A 19,891-nucleotide genomic window follows, 5' to 3' on the forward strand; every position below is an offset into this window, starting at 1 on the left:
AAAAAAAAATCCTACTGAAAATTGGAAATGTAGACATGTTGCGAAGGATGAGAATAAAAGAATAACACAAGCATGGAGGGACAAAATTAGAAAGGCTAAGGCACCAAATGAGTTACACCTAGCAAGAGACGTAAAAGGCAACAGGATGTTGTTTTGTTTAAGTCTTGACTAAAGGTTAATTGTGACAAGATGCTTAACACAATTAATATTTATGAAAAGGGGTTTGGTATACAGAGACCTCTGTCTGCTTAGAACCATGATGCAAACACCATTAAAAGTCCTTTTAACCTTTTATTAAAGATAAAAAAGAAGGGGAAAAGAGCATTTGAAATGTTAACATTATATAAGGCTTTCATTTTAACAACATTCTTTTTTCCCTTTATCTGTAGAGTGTTTTTAGAAGGAAAACCCCGGTATTTGACAGTCTGTTAGATGGTAATAACTGTCCCTTTTGAAGAAAAGAGAAACAGTTAGTTGAGATGGGCTGAAGCCGTTGATGTTGCTGCTGTTTTTAAAGTCAGATTCTATTTCCTAAGGGGGAAGAAAAAAAGAATAGTAAAGATAGAAAAGTGCAGCTTCTCTCTCTGGTATTGATTTTCATTAGCTATCTCAGTGCTGGAGAAACGCAGGTACAGCATGTGGTCTTATAAGCCACTCTGAAAGCTGGCAAACTTGTACCAGCATTGGGCTGTTTAGGGCACTGCTTTTAGCTTCCTCTTTTGAGTCACAGGCTCACAACAGAGTTGCAAAATATACCGTCTTGGTGGGTGAACCAGACTTTTATTAGACAGAAGGAAAAAGGAGAGGGCTAGGAAAGAAAAGAAATAAGGTAGAGAAGGAAAAGAACACGAGAGGGAGAAAGAGGAGGTTGACAAGCTGTACATTCCAGGTGGTGGTTGGGAATTAGTCAGTCAGTGGAGGTGACAATGTCATCGGTGCCCTTTCTCTGGTCTGGTGTGGTCAGGACATTTCTCAGGATCAGGACAGCAAAGGTGCAACATTTTCATGTTCTATCCTGGGGCCCCAGGATACTGTAGCATTCTAATATGCAATCTAGCGAAATGTGGACTAAATTAAATTACTATAAGATGAGGTCACAACTGGTTGAAAAAAATATTCTCAAAAAGTACTTATCAGTGATTCACTCTCAAACTGGAAGGCTCTATCTAGTTGGGTCCTGTAGGGGCCTGTCCTGGGTGCAGTCTTTCAATGTTTTCATTAATGATTTAGATAATGCAGTTGAGAGTACACTCCTAAAATTTGCAGAGGATGCCACACTGGGAGGAGTTGCATGCACTTTGGAGGACAGAATGAGAAATTAAAATGACTTTAATAAACTGGAGAATTGGTCTGAAATCAACAACATGAAATCAAAAAAAGACAAATGTAATTTATTGCTAAAAAGGATTTGAGGGTTACAGTGAATCCCAAATTGAATTTGAGCCAACAATATAATGCAATTGCGAAAAAGGCTAATGTCATTCTGGAGAGTATTAACATGAGTGTTGTATGGAAAACATGAGAGGTAATTGTCTGTTCTACCCTGCACTGGTGAGGCTCAGGGGAATATTGTGTCCAGTTTTGGGTGCTACACTTCTAGAAAGAAGTGGATAACTTGAAGAGAGACGAGAGGAGAACCACAAAAATAATAAAAGGCTTAGAAAACCTGACCAATGAGGAGATGTTAAAAAAGAAAACCTGGGCATATTTAGCTTTGAGAAGACAAGACTCGGTGGGGACATCATACAGCCTTCAAATATGTAAGCGCTGTTATAAGGAGGATGGTGATCAGTTTTTCTCCATGTCTAATGAAGGAAGGAAAAGAAGTACTCATTTTAATCTGCAGCAAAGGAGATTTAGGTTAGATGTTGGGAAAAACTTTCTGATTATAAGGATAGTTAGGTACTGGAATAGGTTACTGAGGGAGATAGTGAAATTCCTGTCACTGAATTTTTTTAAGAACAGATTGGACAGACGTCTTTCAGGTATGGTTGAGGTATACTTGGTCCTGCCTCAGTGCAGGGGGCTAAACTAGATGACCTCCTAAGATCCTTTCCAGCCCTACATTCTATGATTTAATAAATGTGTTCACATTCAGCTTCATATATACTTATTTACAGTATTCCAGCCTGCAGGTGATAAATGCATAGACCACCATGCCCAGGTCTTCATCCAGGAGGGAGGGGCAAAGGCTTCTAGCAAGTTGAAAGTGAAAGAAGGCCTTTTTAGAAACTGTTGTTACTTGGTCATCCATGCATAGTGAGGAGTCAGACAGGCTCCCAAGATTTCATACCAGTTTAACAATTGGGGCTTTATGCCGTAAGTGGAAGGTGGGGACAAAAAATATCTCAGCTAATTCATCATCGTGTTTCCCCCTTTCCAATAGAATTGGTTTGGTCTTTGCTGGGTTCAGTTTGAGTCAGCTGCTCTTCATTCAGGAGCTGGTCCCTCTTAGTCATTCTGTAAGTTTAGTAGTGATAGTGGTTGTATCAGTGGTAAATGAATTACATATGAGTGTGTCATATGTGTGTTACTGACATTTGAACCAATCATGTCTCACTCTCTCCCAATAGTCTCATGTAGATATTAATAAGGGGGGATAAATATGAATATTTAAAATGTATTTACACTTGCAGCTTAGTAGATGCCTTTATGAATTATAAATAAGGCTGTCGATTAATTGCAATTAACTCACGCGATTAATTCAAAAATTATCATGATTTTAAAAAATTAATCATGATTAATCACAGTTTTAATCACAATTTTAAACAATAGAACACAAATTGAAATGTATTAAATATTGTAGATGTTTTTCTACATTTTCAAATATTAGTTTCAATTACAACACAGAATACAAACTCTACAGTACTCACCTTATATTATTTTTATTATAAATATTTGCACTGTAAAATTATTTTAAAAAATACTTTTTTTCAGTTCCCCCCTACAAGTACCATAGTGCAATCTCTTTATCATGAAAGCGCAACGTACAAATGTAGATTTTTTTTTTTTAAACAAAATTGCACTCTGTGACGTTCTGTACCTCAGGGGAACACCCTACACCTCCATGTTCATCCTTATGAAATGATTGTGTGGTATCCAATACAAAGTTTGTCATGTTGGGTGTCTTTGGAAGGCCCACGATGCACTGAGCATTGTTGTTATAGTGATGTTATAAGTAATTCTCGTTACAGTAATGTTATAGTATATAACTTCATGTATATAGTTATGAGGCTGAAAATGTATCCTCATGGCTTAAAGCAAGCCCAGGCAAAACTCTCCAAAAGCAGAGGGGCAGTTCATGCCTCATCAGGACATGTATGGGACAAACCCAGCCCAGCCTCACAGGAACAAAGGACACTGGCCTAGGCAACAATAAAGGATTTGTTGGACTCTTAAGAGAGCCACCCCCCTTCCTTTGGTCAGTTTGGGACTGCAATGAGGTAACGCTCACCTGACTCTGAAGGTGGGGGGCAAAGCCAAGAGGGAAGAAAGGACATGATAAAAGGGAGAGACATATGCCAAGCTCTTCCTCTCTCTCCCACCTACAACTGCAGACACCACCACCACCAAGCAACTGAAGCGCTGAAGAAAGAGGAGAGCCTGGCTAAAGGGCAACCAGCCAGCCTGTGATGAGAAGCATCTAAGTTTGTAAGGGCATTAAATGTATTAAGATCTGCTTAGAATGCATTTTGCTTTTATTTCATTTGACTAAATCTGACTTGTTATGCTTTGACTTCTACTCACTTAAAATCTATCTTTGTAGTTAATAAATCTGCTTATTCTAGCTGAAGCAATGTGTTTGGTTTGAAGCATGTCAAAGGCTCCCCTTGGGATAACAAGCCTGGTACATATCAATCTCTTTGTTAAATTGACGAATTCATATAAGCTTGCAATGTCCAGCGGGCATAACTGAACACTGCAAGATGGAGGTTCCTAGGGTCATATCTGGGCCTGGAGATATTGGCTAGTGTCATTCGGTTGCACAATGCAAGGAGCAGCTTACATGCCAGAGGCTGTATGTGAACAGCCTAGGAGTGGGGGTTCTCACAGCAGAGCATGGTAAGGCTGGTTCCCAGAGTCAAGGATTGAAGTGACCTAGCAGATCACCAGTCAGATAACACCAGAGGGGAATGTCACACACTCAGAAACAAAACAATGCAAAACTTTAGCGCCTACAAGTCCACTTAGTCCTACTTCTTGTTCAACCAACTAATAAGAGAAACAAGTGTGTTTACATTTACGGGAGATAATGCTACCCACTTCTTATTTACAATGTCACCTGAAAGTGAGAATTGACATTCGCATGACACTTTTGTAGCCAGCATTGCAAGATATTTATATGCCAAATATGCTAAACATTTGTATGCCCCTTGTGTTTTGGCCACCATTCCAGAGGACATGTTTCCATGCTGATGATGCTCATTAAAAAATAATGCATTAATTAAATTTGTGAATGAACTTCTTGGGGGAGAATTGTATGTCTCCTGCTCTGTGTTTTACCCACATTCTGCCATATATTTCATATTATAGCAGTCTTGGATGATGACCCAGTATGTTGTTCATTGTAACGACACTTTCACTGCAGATTTCACAAAATGCAAAGAAGGTACCAATGTGAGATTTCTAAAGATAGCTATAGCAGTCGATCCAAGATTTAAGAATCTGAAGTGCCTTCCAAAATCCAATCAGAACAGAGTGTGGACCATGCTTTCAGAATTTTTAAAAGAGCAACATTCTGATGCAGAAACTACAGAACCCAAACCACCAAACAGGAAAATCAATCTTATGCCTGTGGCATCTGACTCAGATGATGAAAATGAATATGCATTGGTCTGCACTGCTTTGGATCATTCTCGAACAGAACCCATTATCAGCATGGATGCATGTCCTCTGGAATGGTGTTTGAAGCATAAAGGGACATGTGAATCTTTAGCGCATCTGGCACATAAATATCTTGCAATGCCGACTACAACAGTGCCATGAGGACACCTGTTTTCACTTTCAGGTGACATTGTAAACAAGAAGCAGGCAGTATTATCTCCTGCAAATGTAAACAAACTTGTTTGTCTAAGCGATTGGCTGAACAAGAAGTCGGAGTGAGTGGACTTATAGGCTCTAAAGTTTTACATTGTTTTATTTTTGAATGCAGTTATCTTTTGTACATAATTCTACATTTATAAGTTCAACTTTCATGATAAAGAGATTGCATTACAGTACTTGTATTAAGTGCATTAATAAAAATAAATATAAAGTGTGTACTGTACACTTTGTATTCTATGTTGTAATTGAAATCAATGTATTTGAAAATGTGAAAAACATCCAGAAGTATTTATATAAATAGTATTCTGCTGTTCTTTAACAGCGTGACTAATCACAATTAATTTTTTTAATCACTCAACAGCCCTAATTATAAGTGTATTTTATTTAAAAGTATAAAGGATATCCTTCTCCCATGCTGTACTGTACACCAGTGCGAGCATCAATTTCATGTTTAGTTCTGTGATCTAATGAAAACTGTTTGGTCCTGCAATCTTCCCAACTATTATTAATTGTATTAATTCAGACATTAATGGAGTGAAATCTGTTTGTCAGCTGTACTGGCCTTTTTAACTAGATTAAACATACGCATCTATATTCCTGCCAATATCTCTCTTTATCAGTGAAAAGTGTATTTGAAAACACTAATAAAATGAATGTATTAAATATAATTTGAAATAATTGTGTGGCTTCTTATAGTATTCTAAGCAATTTAAAGTTTGTCCTAATCATCATCCACAATTATTACTGTACAATAAAAGGGATTACTGTTATTTAGAATCAGTAAAAGAAGTGTGCAGACAAGAGCAATTAACTGAATATCTTTAGCTAATGAAAATGGAAAGCAAAAAAGCTAACTTGTCATAATTGTTTGAAATGCGAGTTCATAATCTAAGTTGTGACAGATTTAAAGGTCACTGAATTAAATGTTTGAGTGTGGTAGAAACATGATGGAGATCTCTTTTGACACTTTGACAGAAAAAACTACAATTAATTAAGTGATAATTTATATGTATTTTACTTGACTTTCCCATTTCTAAGCTAATTTTATGGAAGCAGCCTATTAGCAATTTAAAGAAATCAGAGAAGTATGCTTTTTTTCAGCAAGATGTGGGCATTTGGTAAGTCCTACCTGCAATTATAAAAGTTATGCAGCTTCACAGCTTTTGTATTCCCTCAGAATCTGGAATAGACTAATAGGCACAGTAACATAAATTATGGTACTTCGCAAAGAGCACAACTTGTCATCCTTTCTATATGGTGATAACATAAAGAATTTGTGAGCTAGTATTTATTGGTTTAATATTAGGCATTAATTTCTCTGTATACAGATATGTTACGTGTAACTATTTATAGAATTGTGCCACTAAACTACATTTAGAAGTCTATGCTCTTGTTTAATATTTATATAACTGTAAAATGGAGAAGCCATAGTCAGAAATGAGGCCCTGTTGTATAAACAAATAAGAAGATATCGTCTCTGTCCTGAAGGGTTTACAATCTAAGGCCCAGAGTTTAAAAAATGGGATCTTAAAAATTAAGGCTCTTAAATCCTAATTCAGACACTTAAACAACTATCATGATTTTTTCAAAAGTGCTGAGCACCCAGCAAAACCCACTGACATTAGTGGAAACTGCTGGGTTCTCATTATTTTCAAGAATTGGGCCTTTCATTCAGGAGCTTAACGTTCGGATCCTATTTTTGGAAATTTTGGGCCAAGACTTCTTTACATTCCACAGCATTGTGACCAAGTTGAGTAAAGTTTAAATCTGAAAGATCACAGTTCAGTAAGTATTTATTTTACAGTTCATATCCACATTTTGAGGATATCGGATTCCTCAATTTCAAATTGTTGTTAAGCAGGAGGGGCGCCAGGGTTTTTGGTGCCCTAGGCCGGGGTTCTTCCGCACTCCCAGTCGGCGGCAATTCGGCGGCAGGGGAGTCCTTCCGCGCTCCCGGTCTTCAAGGCACTTCAGCGGTGGGTCCCGGAGCGAGTGAAGGACCCGCCGCAGAATTGCCGCCGAAGACCCGGATCCCGGAAGGACCCCGGCCACCGAATTGCCGCCCCCCTAGATCTTAGATGGAAGCGCCGGCCCTGTTGTTAAGGTATGTTTTAGCATTAAAATTGCAGAGGGAAAAGGTCTGGGAGTGCACAATGTGAACAAGTGCCAGATAATTAAGCATTTTTATACTGAACAAAACAAAAGCTTAAAACCAAAAAACCCTAAACTGAAATGTAATATTTATATAAATAAATCACTGTTCCTTTGTCAGAGACAAGCAATACTAGAATAACTGCAGACCGCGGATAGGTGCCTGATGCTCAGGCTGCAGTCCTGCAAACACTTAGGCACTTGCTTAACTTTATGAATATGAGTAGTCCCATTATTTTCTGATCAAGGATATATTCAGTCATGAAGGAAAGATAATTCCACCTGGTTCATATATAGTGAGCTATTTTCACTGAAAATGTCTTTTAGTTTGCTAGATTTTGGCATGTGTCTCACATCTTTTCAGTAAGTGATTAAAGTGGGAGTAAAATGTTCAAGAGATGTCTGCTGTGGAAAAATATCTAAAAGAGTAGTTCATAACCTATGTTTTTTTAAGATTGGAGACACCTTTTGTATTTGTGTCTTTTAACAACAAAGAGTGCAATTAGGGTAAAATAATGGAAAGTGTAGGAGACACAGCTCAGCAGTTCACTATAATTAATAATGAAAAAAGCAGTTATAAAGATTGAAAAGTAAGACACAGATTGTGTCTTTCATCTTAATGGCATGTTATTGATATAATGGTGGAAAGTTCAGAGAATGTATCTCAGAAAGAGATGGCTCATTTCTTCAGCTAACAGATCATAAAAGAGTGCCTCTGGTTGAATGGTCTAAGAACACAATAAATGTAAAACCAAAATTTTCAAACATGGATGCCCACAGTAACATAACTCTATGTTTACTTACCTACATAAACCTCCTGAGTTTTAGAGGTGCGGTAACTACCATTAATTTTAATTAAATGCTATAATGACGGAGACTATGAGGTTTAATTTTCATTTCCTGTCCCTAGTCCAGTTATCAAAGTATCTGCAGTTGCCCTCACCAATTACATAGAGAAGACACATCTAAGAAGTTTAGAGCTTAACCTGCAGTTGTAAATGCTGAATCTGCAATTCTCAAGGAAATCATGAGCCATATGTTACCCTGAGTCATACACATGCAAACTTATTTCGTCAGTGGGGATGAAGCTATGTGTGTAACTGTGGCAATACTTTACCTCATTAAATTTTGTTCTCAGATCAATCATTTACTGATCAAGATAAAGGAGACTAGGTCCATGGTCAGAAATCATGACCAGTCATGTCTCAGCGAAACACCACCTCAGAAACACCTTTATGAGCCTCAAACGCTGCAACAAAAAGTATCATAGAAACAAAGGGGCCTGGCAAGGATTTATGACCAAAATAATTGTGCAGTTGTATCATTCAGTAGTTCAAGAATTCTCGAAGAAATTGCTAAATGTATCATTGAGGAAACTACCATTTTTAATAACTAGAGATATTCGAGAGTAGACTAGTTATGAAATTAAGAGACTCAGAGTAAAGGGGAACCATGCATTCTGGATAGAGGATGGATTGAAGGACCAAGGAGGTATTTTGAAGGGAAATTACTGGAAAGTACTTTAAAATACTTCTTTCACACTGCAGCATGAAAATCAAACTTTCTGAATTTAAAAGGTGCTTTTCACAAAAGAAAATCAGTGGTCATAAATTGAAAGAAATGTAGTAATCTATCCAAACTAAACAAACTAATAACAGTAATGGGGATGACAGTTTTGTGGAACACATCCCCATTTGGAAATAATTTTAATTAGAAATTATGGTTACCAAAAGTGAAATCGGAATGCTAGAGAACACCCTAAAAACCAGTGTTGGTATGCAAGGAGCTTAGTTCTACAAGTGGACTGCATTGTACAAAGGTTGGAGTGTTTTTTAAGTTTATTCATATTGGTGAGTCACTTCAGAGACATACAAAATAAACTACTGTCTTCAAAATGGTAAATGCTACTTAGTTTTGTTTATTTTCTGGTTGCCAGTACCTAATGGTAGGAATGAATGTTCCTCTTTAAGATTATAATTCATTTATACTAACACATTTATCATTAATCATTTATACAAACACATTTGACATTAAAGATAGCTGTCAAATTTGCATCAAATCAAAGTACTAGAAGATAAAGCAATAAGTTACTGGTTTAATTGTTCTCCCAATTAATGAACAATACATTTTTGTTTTTTAGAGCTGGGTGGATAAAGCAGAAAAAAAGACACTGCTCTCAGACACCCTTGACCTCTCAGAGCTCTTCCATCCAGATACATTTCTTAATGCCTTACGACAGGAAACTGCAAGGTAGGTGACGAAGCAGCCTATTTATACATTTCTCAGTTCCATTATTCCCCTTTCCTCTTTATATTCACTTTTTATTACTGTGCTTTCATTGTCGAGAAGCACACTTAACATCTTATGCTTCAAAATAGTGTCCTTAATCATCTTATTTTCTTATTATTTACACTGGGGTAAAATAGCTACTTTGTTAATTCAATGCTAAAAAAATCCTTTACTTTGTTGTAAAATTCTACATGTGTTTTTCTTTTAAATCTGTATTATGTGATGCAATAAATAGTGTGAACAACTTATTCCTGTTTTTATATTTGAATTTCCTATTACGTGTGTGGCATTTAGGGTATATTTGTTTATCTTTTAGGGTAATGAGCTGTTCGGTGGACAACCTTAAATTTGTAGCATCCTGGAAAGGTCAAATACAAGAAGCAAAGCTCCAAGTTAAGGTACTGTGAGCACTCAGATTTCTATCTGAATTTCTGGATTATACATAACAGAAGAATAGTGGTTAGAATCACAATATGGGTATTACAAAAGTGTTGCTGGAATGTCTTATTGTGGCAATCAAAAGCCAGGTGTTTCACTGAATCTTTCCAACAAAGATCACTGCCAGGTGAAGTACTGTACCTGAGATACAAAGGATCTTCAGTAATTTACAGGTACAAAAATGTTAGTACAATAGAATATTATTATTAATATTCTTCAGAGGTAAAGGAGAGGATGGGGACAATTTTTTGTTTTTTGTTTTTAGTTTTGGGGTGTCTTTTTTTTTCTTTTTTAGTTATAATTATCATCTTAGAGCTGTTATTCCTCTGTTCTCTTCATGGACATTCAAACAAGAATTTAAATTATAATCCTGTCTGATAATCTCTAACAATTGTCCAGACAATACTTAAAGACCTTGTTGCATTTAACAAGACATGTAAAGGGACATAAAAATAACTAACTTTAGCATCATGATGAACATTTTCTTTTTAAAGATTTTTAAAGGAGTTAGGTCTCCAAACCCCATTGACTTTTCAGTATCTATGATGTGACTCAATCTCATTGATTTTTAGTGGGCAGCTAACTCTAAATCCTCTTTAAAATCCAAACTCTAATCACTGTGCATTACCAGCGTATTCTGTGCACAATCAGTATCTGACATTCTTTTTTAAAGGGATGTCATATATTGTGTATTAAACACTATATATAAAATATGATGATGTATAGGATCCAAAATACATACTGTATTGCATAATTAAAGACTAAATACCTTATACCAGACTATAGCTGTAATAAGTGAGAGTCAGAATCTTCTTCTTCATCACTGTTTGCAGAATAATAGTAGCTGAGAGGAGGTCATGCAAATCTAATATTCAAGTGACAAGTTGGACTAGTTCTATAAACTTTGGGCTAAATTGACATTGAGTCTCCTTAATTATGCCACCAAATGTGGACATCTGTTTTCATGTATAGAAATTCCACAAACTCAAAAACAGGCATTTTCATGTGCAAAGTTTTCAGAGACTCCTTTGAAAATTTTGTCTTGTATGTTAAAATAACAATTAGAAACTTCTCTCTAAAGAAGGTGCTTGTGAATTTAGTGTTCATAGAAAGAAGCTGAACTGACAGCCTTGGACAGCAAAATCATGTGTTAACACATAAAACATGTAAAGGAAGGCAGCAGCAATACAGGCCACATGAAATCATTCCACCAGTGTGCTCAACCTTGCCTTGGAAAGACTACTGTTGTGCCTTTTAATTTCTGTAATTCAGGTTCTAGTTGTCTGTCCTGAAACACAGTATTTCCCATGGAATTGACCCGAACTATCTGAAAGATTGCTGCTCCCAAGCTACATTCCTTTAGAACAGTGAAACTTCTAACCAACAGGGAGAGGCTTATGAGTGTGGGAGACAGAACTCTCATAAGAGTTAGTTCAAGATTATGGCATTCTCTCTGTCTTTAGAGATAAGAAGAATCACAGACCTTACTTTCAAAATTCTTTCTTTTACTTAGCTTTCTCCTTCATAAATTCTTTATACACACACTCACACAGGCGCAAAGACCCTATAATCTAACCAAGTTCATTTTTCTACAATTGAGAAAACAGAAAGAAGGATATTGTTACTTTTATTTCAAAATGCTTTTGTTTTTATTTTGAAATTCTATGTAAGTACATGAATGGATGCATGGATGGATGATAGGGAGATAAGATCATAGGTAGGTAAGATTAGATGGATAAAACTATGGAAATGGAAAGAACTGAGAATCACACCAACACCAGAAGGAGACTGATTTGTGTAATTGAGGCTCCTTAATAAGAACAAATAGGCCTGTCACCACAGCTGATCAAGAGAACAGAAAGATGTGTTGTCTACCAGGAGCTAAGATATGGCATGTGGACCTCAGGCTGAACAGGATCCTGATGTGAGCAGGAAAGATTTCACTGATATTCCTTCGGATGGGAAAAAATGATGCTGCTAGATTTTCTCTGGGATGTATTGAGGGAGACTACACCAGGCTGAGGATGATGCTTAAAGAAATGGAAGCTCAGGTGAACTTCAGTGGGATTCTACATGTCCCTGGAGTGGGAGAATGAAGGCAAAACAATACTATGATGATAAACAGATGGCTCAGGCAGTGGTTCTACAGGGGAGATTTGGGATGCTAGACTACTAGTAGGCATTCACAGACAGAGGACACTTCTTCTGGGATAGATTGCACCTGAGTAGGGAGAGTAATAGATTTCTGCGTGGGAAGCTGGCACGCTTATCAAAAGAGCTTTAAATTAGGAATGTGAGGCAGATGGTTGGGAGATGTTCGTATATTTTCCACCACTGATTTTAATATTCAGCTGGAGGAAAATCAGGTGAAAGAGGATACAGCAATGGAGAAAGGAACAACAAAGAATAGGAGAATGGACAACAAGAGCAAAGATAGTACAAAGACCAATAACAGTAACAGTCAGGAGGCAATACTAGCAAGAAAATGAATATACCTAATCTGGCAAGGAAATTGGATGATGCTAAGCAGAAACAACTAAGATTTTGGCACTGTACACTGATGCCTGAGTAACAAAATGGAGGAACTAGTATGCTGGTGCAAGGGAAAAAAAGAGTTATCATAGCGATAATGGAAATATGGTGCAATTGTAGTCATGACTGGTGGACAGGTATTGAAGGATATATGATGTTCAGGAAATAAAGGCAAAGGTGGTAAAGTAGCATTGCATATTAATGGTGCGATCAAGTATAAAGAAATAAGAAGTGATGGAATGCATCTGTTGGGTCAAAATAACTTTGGGAAAGAATGGTAACAGATGCTGCACAGGGATAGTGCTTGGGGTCTGCCACAGATTCCACAGGATCTGATTTGGATATAGATAGAGAGCTCTTTAATATTTGAATGAAATAAGTGCTACCGAGAGTTATGTTAGAATTTGTTTTACCCAATAGCACTTTAACCTAAAATCTTATTTCATATTGCTTACCATTTATTTTTTTCATCCCCCTTCTCCCTCCTCCATATTATTTCTGAATGGAGTATAAGTAGAAAATTATCTTATTTCCTTATGTAGAAAACATACAGGAGCTTATTCTATTCGTTGAAAGCTTAGGTCAAACTTCCAAACAAGAAGCCTTCCCTTTTCAGTTATTGTTGTATTTTTTGTTGTGTAGTTTTATTTTTTGTAATTTTGTTTCATGACATTGTTAATAAATGTTTACTTGGCTGTTGCCACTATATGTATATTAATCTAATGCCAGGGCACCTGCAGTTTCATAATTGATGACATTTACAGGTATTGTTCTCTAGCATTTTAAAAGAATGTTAAACCAAACCAGAGGAAGTTCACTCTGAAGAATAGTCTAGATCTTTTAAAATCATATTTCTCTTTCTCCCATGCAACGTTATAATAATTAGTTTTCTATTATTTAGAACTTGTTCACAATACAGAGGACTGTCCATGCCTTTGTTAAGGCACAGTATAATCATTACTGACATTTTAAGCTCTAATATATATCTGAATATTTGTGTGTTTGCATAACAGATAAGTGGCCTGCAACTAGAAGGTTGCAGTTTTGATGGACATCGACTTTCAGAAAATCAGCATGACTCTCCCAGTGTGTCATCAGTTCTCCCTTGTTACATGGGCTGGATTCCACAGGTACTGAATTATTAATGGACCTAAACTTTTATAGTTTCCTTTCTTCATGTAATAGCTTTCCAGTCTGATGTTCCTGATCTGTTTGTTTCTTCTTTTAAAAAATGATCAACTCCCAGTTTTAATAGAACAAACAGTCATGTATAACATGGCAGATTTATTTACATTTTGGCCAATATTTTTTAAATAGTAAGAATCAAATGAAGAGAAAGATGCTGTGAAGAGGAAATGTATTCAAATCAAAGCTTTTATTATTTTTATTTTCTCTGCTTTAAATATAGGATCATACATTTTCAAAACTCTACTTAATAAAACTTATAAAAGTATTTGGAAGTTCTTAATAAAAGAATTTTTCCATTAGAGTGTTAACACCATATAATGTAAAAAATGAGTTAAAGTAAAGAACATCTTAATAGCTGCAGGGAAAAAAATAAAACCCTTAACCCTTCTTATACCTAATGAAAAATTAATTCCAGTGATTATTGAAGTGCATTAGATGAAAGCAAAATAAGTAATCCAAACAGTAAGAATTGTAACCGCTACAACTTTCCAATTACAGTAATAATCTTTGTTAAATACTGGAATCAGAAGCTGCAAAGAAAGGTGTCTTACATAGCAATTTCTCAAAGCATGGGGTAGCATTACAAAATCACAAGTTTGAAAGCTGTAGCTAAAAAGCAAACTAAGAAGTTTAACAGAACTATGGAAGATATATAGAAATATAAATACAGAAAAGCAAGAATTATATTTGGAGGGAGGAATGTTTTTTCCACTTCTGTATTACAGTAGAATCATTAGCAATACATTATTTTCCATTGCTTTGTGTCACTTTTTCTCCCATCCTGCAAACAAGGCCCTGTACAACAAATGGCAGTGGCAAATGGTAGGTTTTGGTATGTGTCAACCTGGTGAAATCTTCAGATAAAGTTAGCTTTTGGGGATAATAAATTTAGCCAGTACTAAATAATAAAATGTGTTGAGAATCACGTTAGATATTTCATTGTTATTACTGTACCTTTTCCTGACCAAGAAGTAAGAGTGCCTCTAATTGAATATCTGTAAACAGACATTAGGAGCTCTGTAACTCAGACATATTAACTGCACCTATACTAGACTTTTTTCTTAAAATGTCCCAATTCTTTGCTACCGCCAGTGCTGCCACACTAGTGATGCCCAGGGTGAAAGCATTAATATAGACTAATCGCCACGTCAAGATTTAGTTTGAGAATACAGTGGGTAGAACACTAGCAGCTGATCTACACTGGATCTCTCACCATTGCTATCATCAATGAAGCTACGATGACTGAAAATGTGAAGAAAAAATGTAGACAAAGCTATTTAAGCAGTTTTTAGTTCACCAAGTAAAAAAAGCTTTAGTAGCTCACAAATCCTTATTTTGTTAATGGAAATGAACAGATTCCTAAACTTTCCAAAATGTGCTGTTTTCACTAAATGTGGTTATTCTAGACTTAGGAGTTACTGGGTCGGGGGAAAATATAAGTTATTTTACACTGAGGCTCCGATTCAGCAAAGCACATACCCAATATGCTTAACCTTAAGCAGTATTGTGCGTAATACTTTCCTATTCACCAAAGCGCTCAACCATGTGTTAAAGTTAAGCCTGTGTTGAAGTATCTGAAATTGGGCACCCAGAAAACAAGGAACACACAATTAGTGACCACTAGTTTAAAAAAAATGGTTTAAATGAGTTGCTCAGCATCATATAGGAATTTTGTGGCAGAAGCAGGAATGGAATCTAGTTGTTCGGGGTATAATTCATCTGTTTTAATCATGAGATGATTCCTTTTCTTTCCGCACTCCACTGCCTCATTCACTACACACCTTCCACCTTCTGTAACAAATGAGTTTGGGATACTACAGACAACATCCTTATTAACTACATAATCCTGATTCATTCCCTGTGTACTACCCATCCTGTGACAGACTGACTGGGGGCCCTGTGGAAAAAATAGCATGTGATCATGTAATGAAATATCCGTGGCGTAATGCATACACACAAGTGGGCCTTATTAAGATTGCAGTATTTAAGTTGATGGAGAAACAGATGCAGTTATCAGAAAAGATAAGACAAATATGGTTTGAAGACCTATGCAAAAAATACAGTTCTCATGTGTCAGTTCAATCTGTTACAGTTTGTTTGAAGTCTTACAACACACCCATCAACGTGATATCTTCCCAGTGCATACCAGCATTCAGTTTGTGTGCCACTGTGTATGTGTTAGCATACTATATTTTGTTATTCTAATTAGGCATATCTCCTTTCTTCCATCATTAGTATGAAATTTAAGCCTGAGAAACAAGATATACTGGTAGACATCGCAAAATTAAGAAGCTCTTCTCTATGAATGGAAAGTATCGGCAGACTACTTGGTCGTTGCTTTGTTCAGAAGAACTTATTTTGAGAGTAGGCTTTCAAAATTAGAATTGCCAGTGTTTGGGAACATAACAGAGGTGACCTATTTAGCCTCAGGAAGTGGAAAGGTAAATTCATATCAACCTTGTACAGTTACTGGTAGAGCCAAAACATAGCATTAACATTATTTTTAAAGGGGACCATCCTCTTCTAGCTATTGCAGGTGCCATGAACACAGATAGATGTTCTGCATGCATTACACTCTGTTAATCAGACATGTAATGACAACAAAACAGGGCACGAGGCAAACAATATTATCTCCAGAAGAGGAAAGTAAGAGTGATATGTTTGTCCCATAAAGTTAATAGAACTTAAAGCTGTGGGATGCATTCCTGGCCTCATTGAAGGTAATGGCAAAACTCATACTGACTTCACTGGAGCTAAGATTTCACGTCAGTGTTGAAAAGATGAGGGAAGCTGACTTACAACAGCAATAAAAATCTTCAAATATGGCTAGACATTCAGGTCTAAGACACAGTGCTGAGAACAGTCATTATTTGCATTTTAGCCTCTTTCCTGTTTTGAGATATGATATGGTTTCTAATAATGAACGTTTACTCACTCATGCTTGTTTGATTTGCACTAAAAGAACCCTTAGATTTTGTTCCAGTTCCTTACTGACAGAAGTCAAATGGGCTTGTTGTTTGTTTCACAAAAATCTTTGACACGTCTCCGAGGATATAAAATGAGATCTTGAGTGTTGTGAGGAGTCTGGTTTTCTGACTACACTTATTGCCCAGAATTTTATCAAAGTATTGTATCATGTTTTAAAGGCTGGGTTAAATACTGCAGAAGAGTAAGGGCTAGAATGAGCCTTTAAACTCAGTCCTTTATAGTTGCAGTGCCCCAGGAGGAGCCCTCAGAGGGAACAGTGCTTCAGCCACAATTCTCCCTAGCTCCCTCTTGCTCTAGAAGTGGGGATGGAATATTTCACTTTTCAGGCTACATCCAGATCTACTGGTCATTGTGGGGCAAGAGAAGGCAGAGCCATGGCTCCATCAACCCCTGGCTCACTTATTCCTCCATAACACAATTTAGCAGATAATTGTAATCTTCATATAACAGCATGGCTAATAATATTACACAGTAATGAAGTAAATATATTCGTATCTGAATATCTGATTATAAATAAATTCAGCCAAACTGTTTAAACCTGGGTGCCTAAAGTTAACTTGCTAAATCCCTATTTAAGCACTTAATGGAAATGGTCTCTTTTCCAGAGGTGCCAACACCACCACCTGCCACTATAGTGAATATTGCTGTAAAGAGTTAATGCATTTCCCTATATATGACTAGTGAAAGCATCCACCCTGCTTGTTTTAACTAATATTCAATCATTTTAAATATTTTTACATGTTTTGGATTGCTAAAACTGCATGTAAGGTTTTTTTTTTGTTTTATACTTGTGATTGATTCCCTCTCCATCTAAGCTCTTGTCTGTCAGTTATTAAGAGAGCATGGAAGAGACAGTAGGCAGGTTTTACGCTGTGGGCCAGGTCCTTTGGTCTGGCCGAGCTTACAAACTTTGTGATCCCTCTGTCCTGCTGCTGGCTGGGGACCATGTCAGTCCCTGGTATAAGTTAGAGCAGCTCCCTGTGGCCTGGAGAGCCCTCCTAGTTACAGTATTCATTGTTTAAACAATGCCCTAATAAACACTAAAAAATCCTCAAAGTAGTCTGCAACAATGGGGAAGGGGAATCTGTGTGGAGTAGTGTTCTGTCTGTCTGCCCAAGGGCAGGTCTAAAAGTATTTTTTTTATACATAAACAATGGCTGCTGCTCATCAGTTTGTGCATCTCAGGATGTGTGACAAGTCATATCCTCCAGGACACCCCATTGTCCTTCATAACCATTTCCCTTTTGCAGCAGCTCTTGTACTACTTCAGAGGCTCAATCATGCTCCTGCTGCAGCTGCTGTAGACATTTACTTCAGTGAGTACAAGGATGAGTAAGAACTCAGTTACTTAAAAACCCTGCACATCAATCCTGCACAGACTAACTTATATGTCAGAATTTAGAAATGACTATTCTGGAATTTTAAAACAGGACTGCTTTGTCTTGGTTTCTTTCTACTCACTGCAGGTCAAAACCCAAGAATATTTATTTGTAATGATTCCAGTTAAAATATGTAAATGTTTCTTTGGACAATAATGGCTTAAATAAGAGTAACTTGGGTTGGCAGCAGACTTTAAAAATCTTTGAAGTGGAAAGTGTTGGAAGTGTGCTCATGGGAGCTAATTCAACCTGCTTTAGGTTTCTGGTGCAGGTGTTACATGATGTCAGATGTTATCAGTTTACCCTTCAAAACCTGACAGACACAGTAAAGAGAATTCAGATACTGAGTTGTGTCAGAAGTCTAGAGAAAAATACTTTTTCTGAAATCTTTGCTTTCTCGTCCCTCTTCCCAGTCCTAGCCCTAGCCAACAGATTATTCTTCTGACACCTACAAAGGTTGCACTTATCACATTACAACTTCTGACTCTTCTTTGGATACCATGTCATCCGAGACTGTTCTTGTGTCATGTTAATATACCTACTGTATTTATAAATTATAACTAATGGGTGGTTTGTTGACAGAATGCATATGGTCCGTATTCTCCAGAGGAGTGCATATCCCTGCCAGTCTATACTAGTGCTGAGAGGGACGGTGTTGTGACGAATATTGATGTGCCCTGTGGAGGAAACCAAGACCTGTGGATCCAATGTGGAGCTGCATTATTTTTAAAAAATCAGTAAGATGAAAGTACACTAACTCTGTGCAGTCAGGTTTTTGAAACATCTGAGCTGTTTGTTGTCAGATGGCTTTGGTTTTATTATATGTTAAATATTAGTTTTAAAACAGAGGTGTATAAATCCCCAGAATGTTTACAACTTTAAAAAAGATGAGCTGGGATTGGAATACATTGCATCTTTTGAGGTGATGTAAAAATTATCCGCAGTACTATAATGCCAGACGCACAAGTGGCAGTTTCTCAAGATTGTAATGTAATTTATTTTCTGTTCTAATTTGTTGCAATCTTATATTTTGACTATTGCAGTCCCACAGAGATTGAACAGAAGTGAAAATCAAACATGTTTTCTTTGTTCTGCTTCTTCTTGTATCTTATATCTGTATTCTGTCTGATATGTTATATTTACAATTATTATGTAATAAAAGTAGCTGATGAGTCTTATTATGATTAAGCCATCTTTTCTGTGCACAAATAGAACATTTTTTATATTTTTTTAATTTACTGTAATGATTTTAACTATTCACATTTAACTCGAGTGTGATCTGTAAATTACAGGAGATTCATGCAGTCCTTGTGTGCTTTGAGTTGGGACCTCTGTCCGTTGCAGTTATCACACAGAAATGGCTTAACACAGAATTATGAAACCAGATGGAATTCAAACAATGTAGATATAAAAGAACAAATTAATGTGAATGCTAATGGTTTCAAAATTAGAATTTTTTAAAACCCTGCATTTTCCTTATCCATTAATATGCCTAAAAGAGGGACTACCAGCGATGTCAGTAAAATGCCGGGTCAGATTGTAGAGACCTTCACCATGCACTGGACTGACATAAGAGAGACATAATTGTGTTTATGGGCATCAAGTGAGTCCAATTCAGGATACTGTGTGTTTGAGCACACTGATTCACTCCAAGCAATATGACACAAGATGGTGTGTCACACTGGGATAGTGCCATACTTTGGGTATGCTGTCAGAAACAGTACCAAATGAGCTTAGCCAAAACCATCAAAGAAAACAAAATCCCATCATGATGCTCATCTTAGTATCTAATATGGTTGTACAATGGCTTTATGAAGATAATTTTAGAAAACAAGTAAAGAATGAATTTATTACATTACTAAAAATAGTTCCCAAAGAAAAGT

At 36.6% G+C, this 19,891-nt stretch overlaps 1 protein-coding gene across 1 annotated transcript in view; it reads left to right on the forward strand.

The window, feature by feature from the left end:
* DYNC2H1 (dynein cytoplasmic 2 heavy chain 1) overlaps positions 1 to 19,186 on the forward strand; it is a 362,438-nt gene extending 343,252 nt beyond the window's left edge. Inside the window, 4 exon segments of the mRNA XM_030560509.1 lie at positions 9,335 to 9,444; positions 9,800 to 9,881; positions 13,467 to 13,583; positions 18,591 to 19,186. Coding sequence (XP_030416369.1) covers positions 9,335 to 9,444; positions 9,800 to 9,881; positions 13,467 to 13,583; positions 18,591 to 18,749 — 468 coding nt within the window. The 3' untranslated portion in view covers positions 18,750 to 19,186.
* Positions 19,187 to 19,891: the final 705 nt, after the last annotated feature.

The sequence above is a fragment of the Gopherus evgoodei genome, chromosome 1, assembly GCF_007399415.2.
Source record: "Gopherus evgoodei ecotype Sinaloan lineage chromosome 1, rGopEvg1_v1.p, whole genome shotgun sequence".
NCBI lineage: Eukaryota > Metazoa > Chordata > Testudines > Testudinidae > Gopherus > Gopherus evgoodei.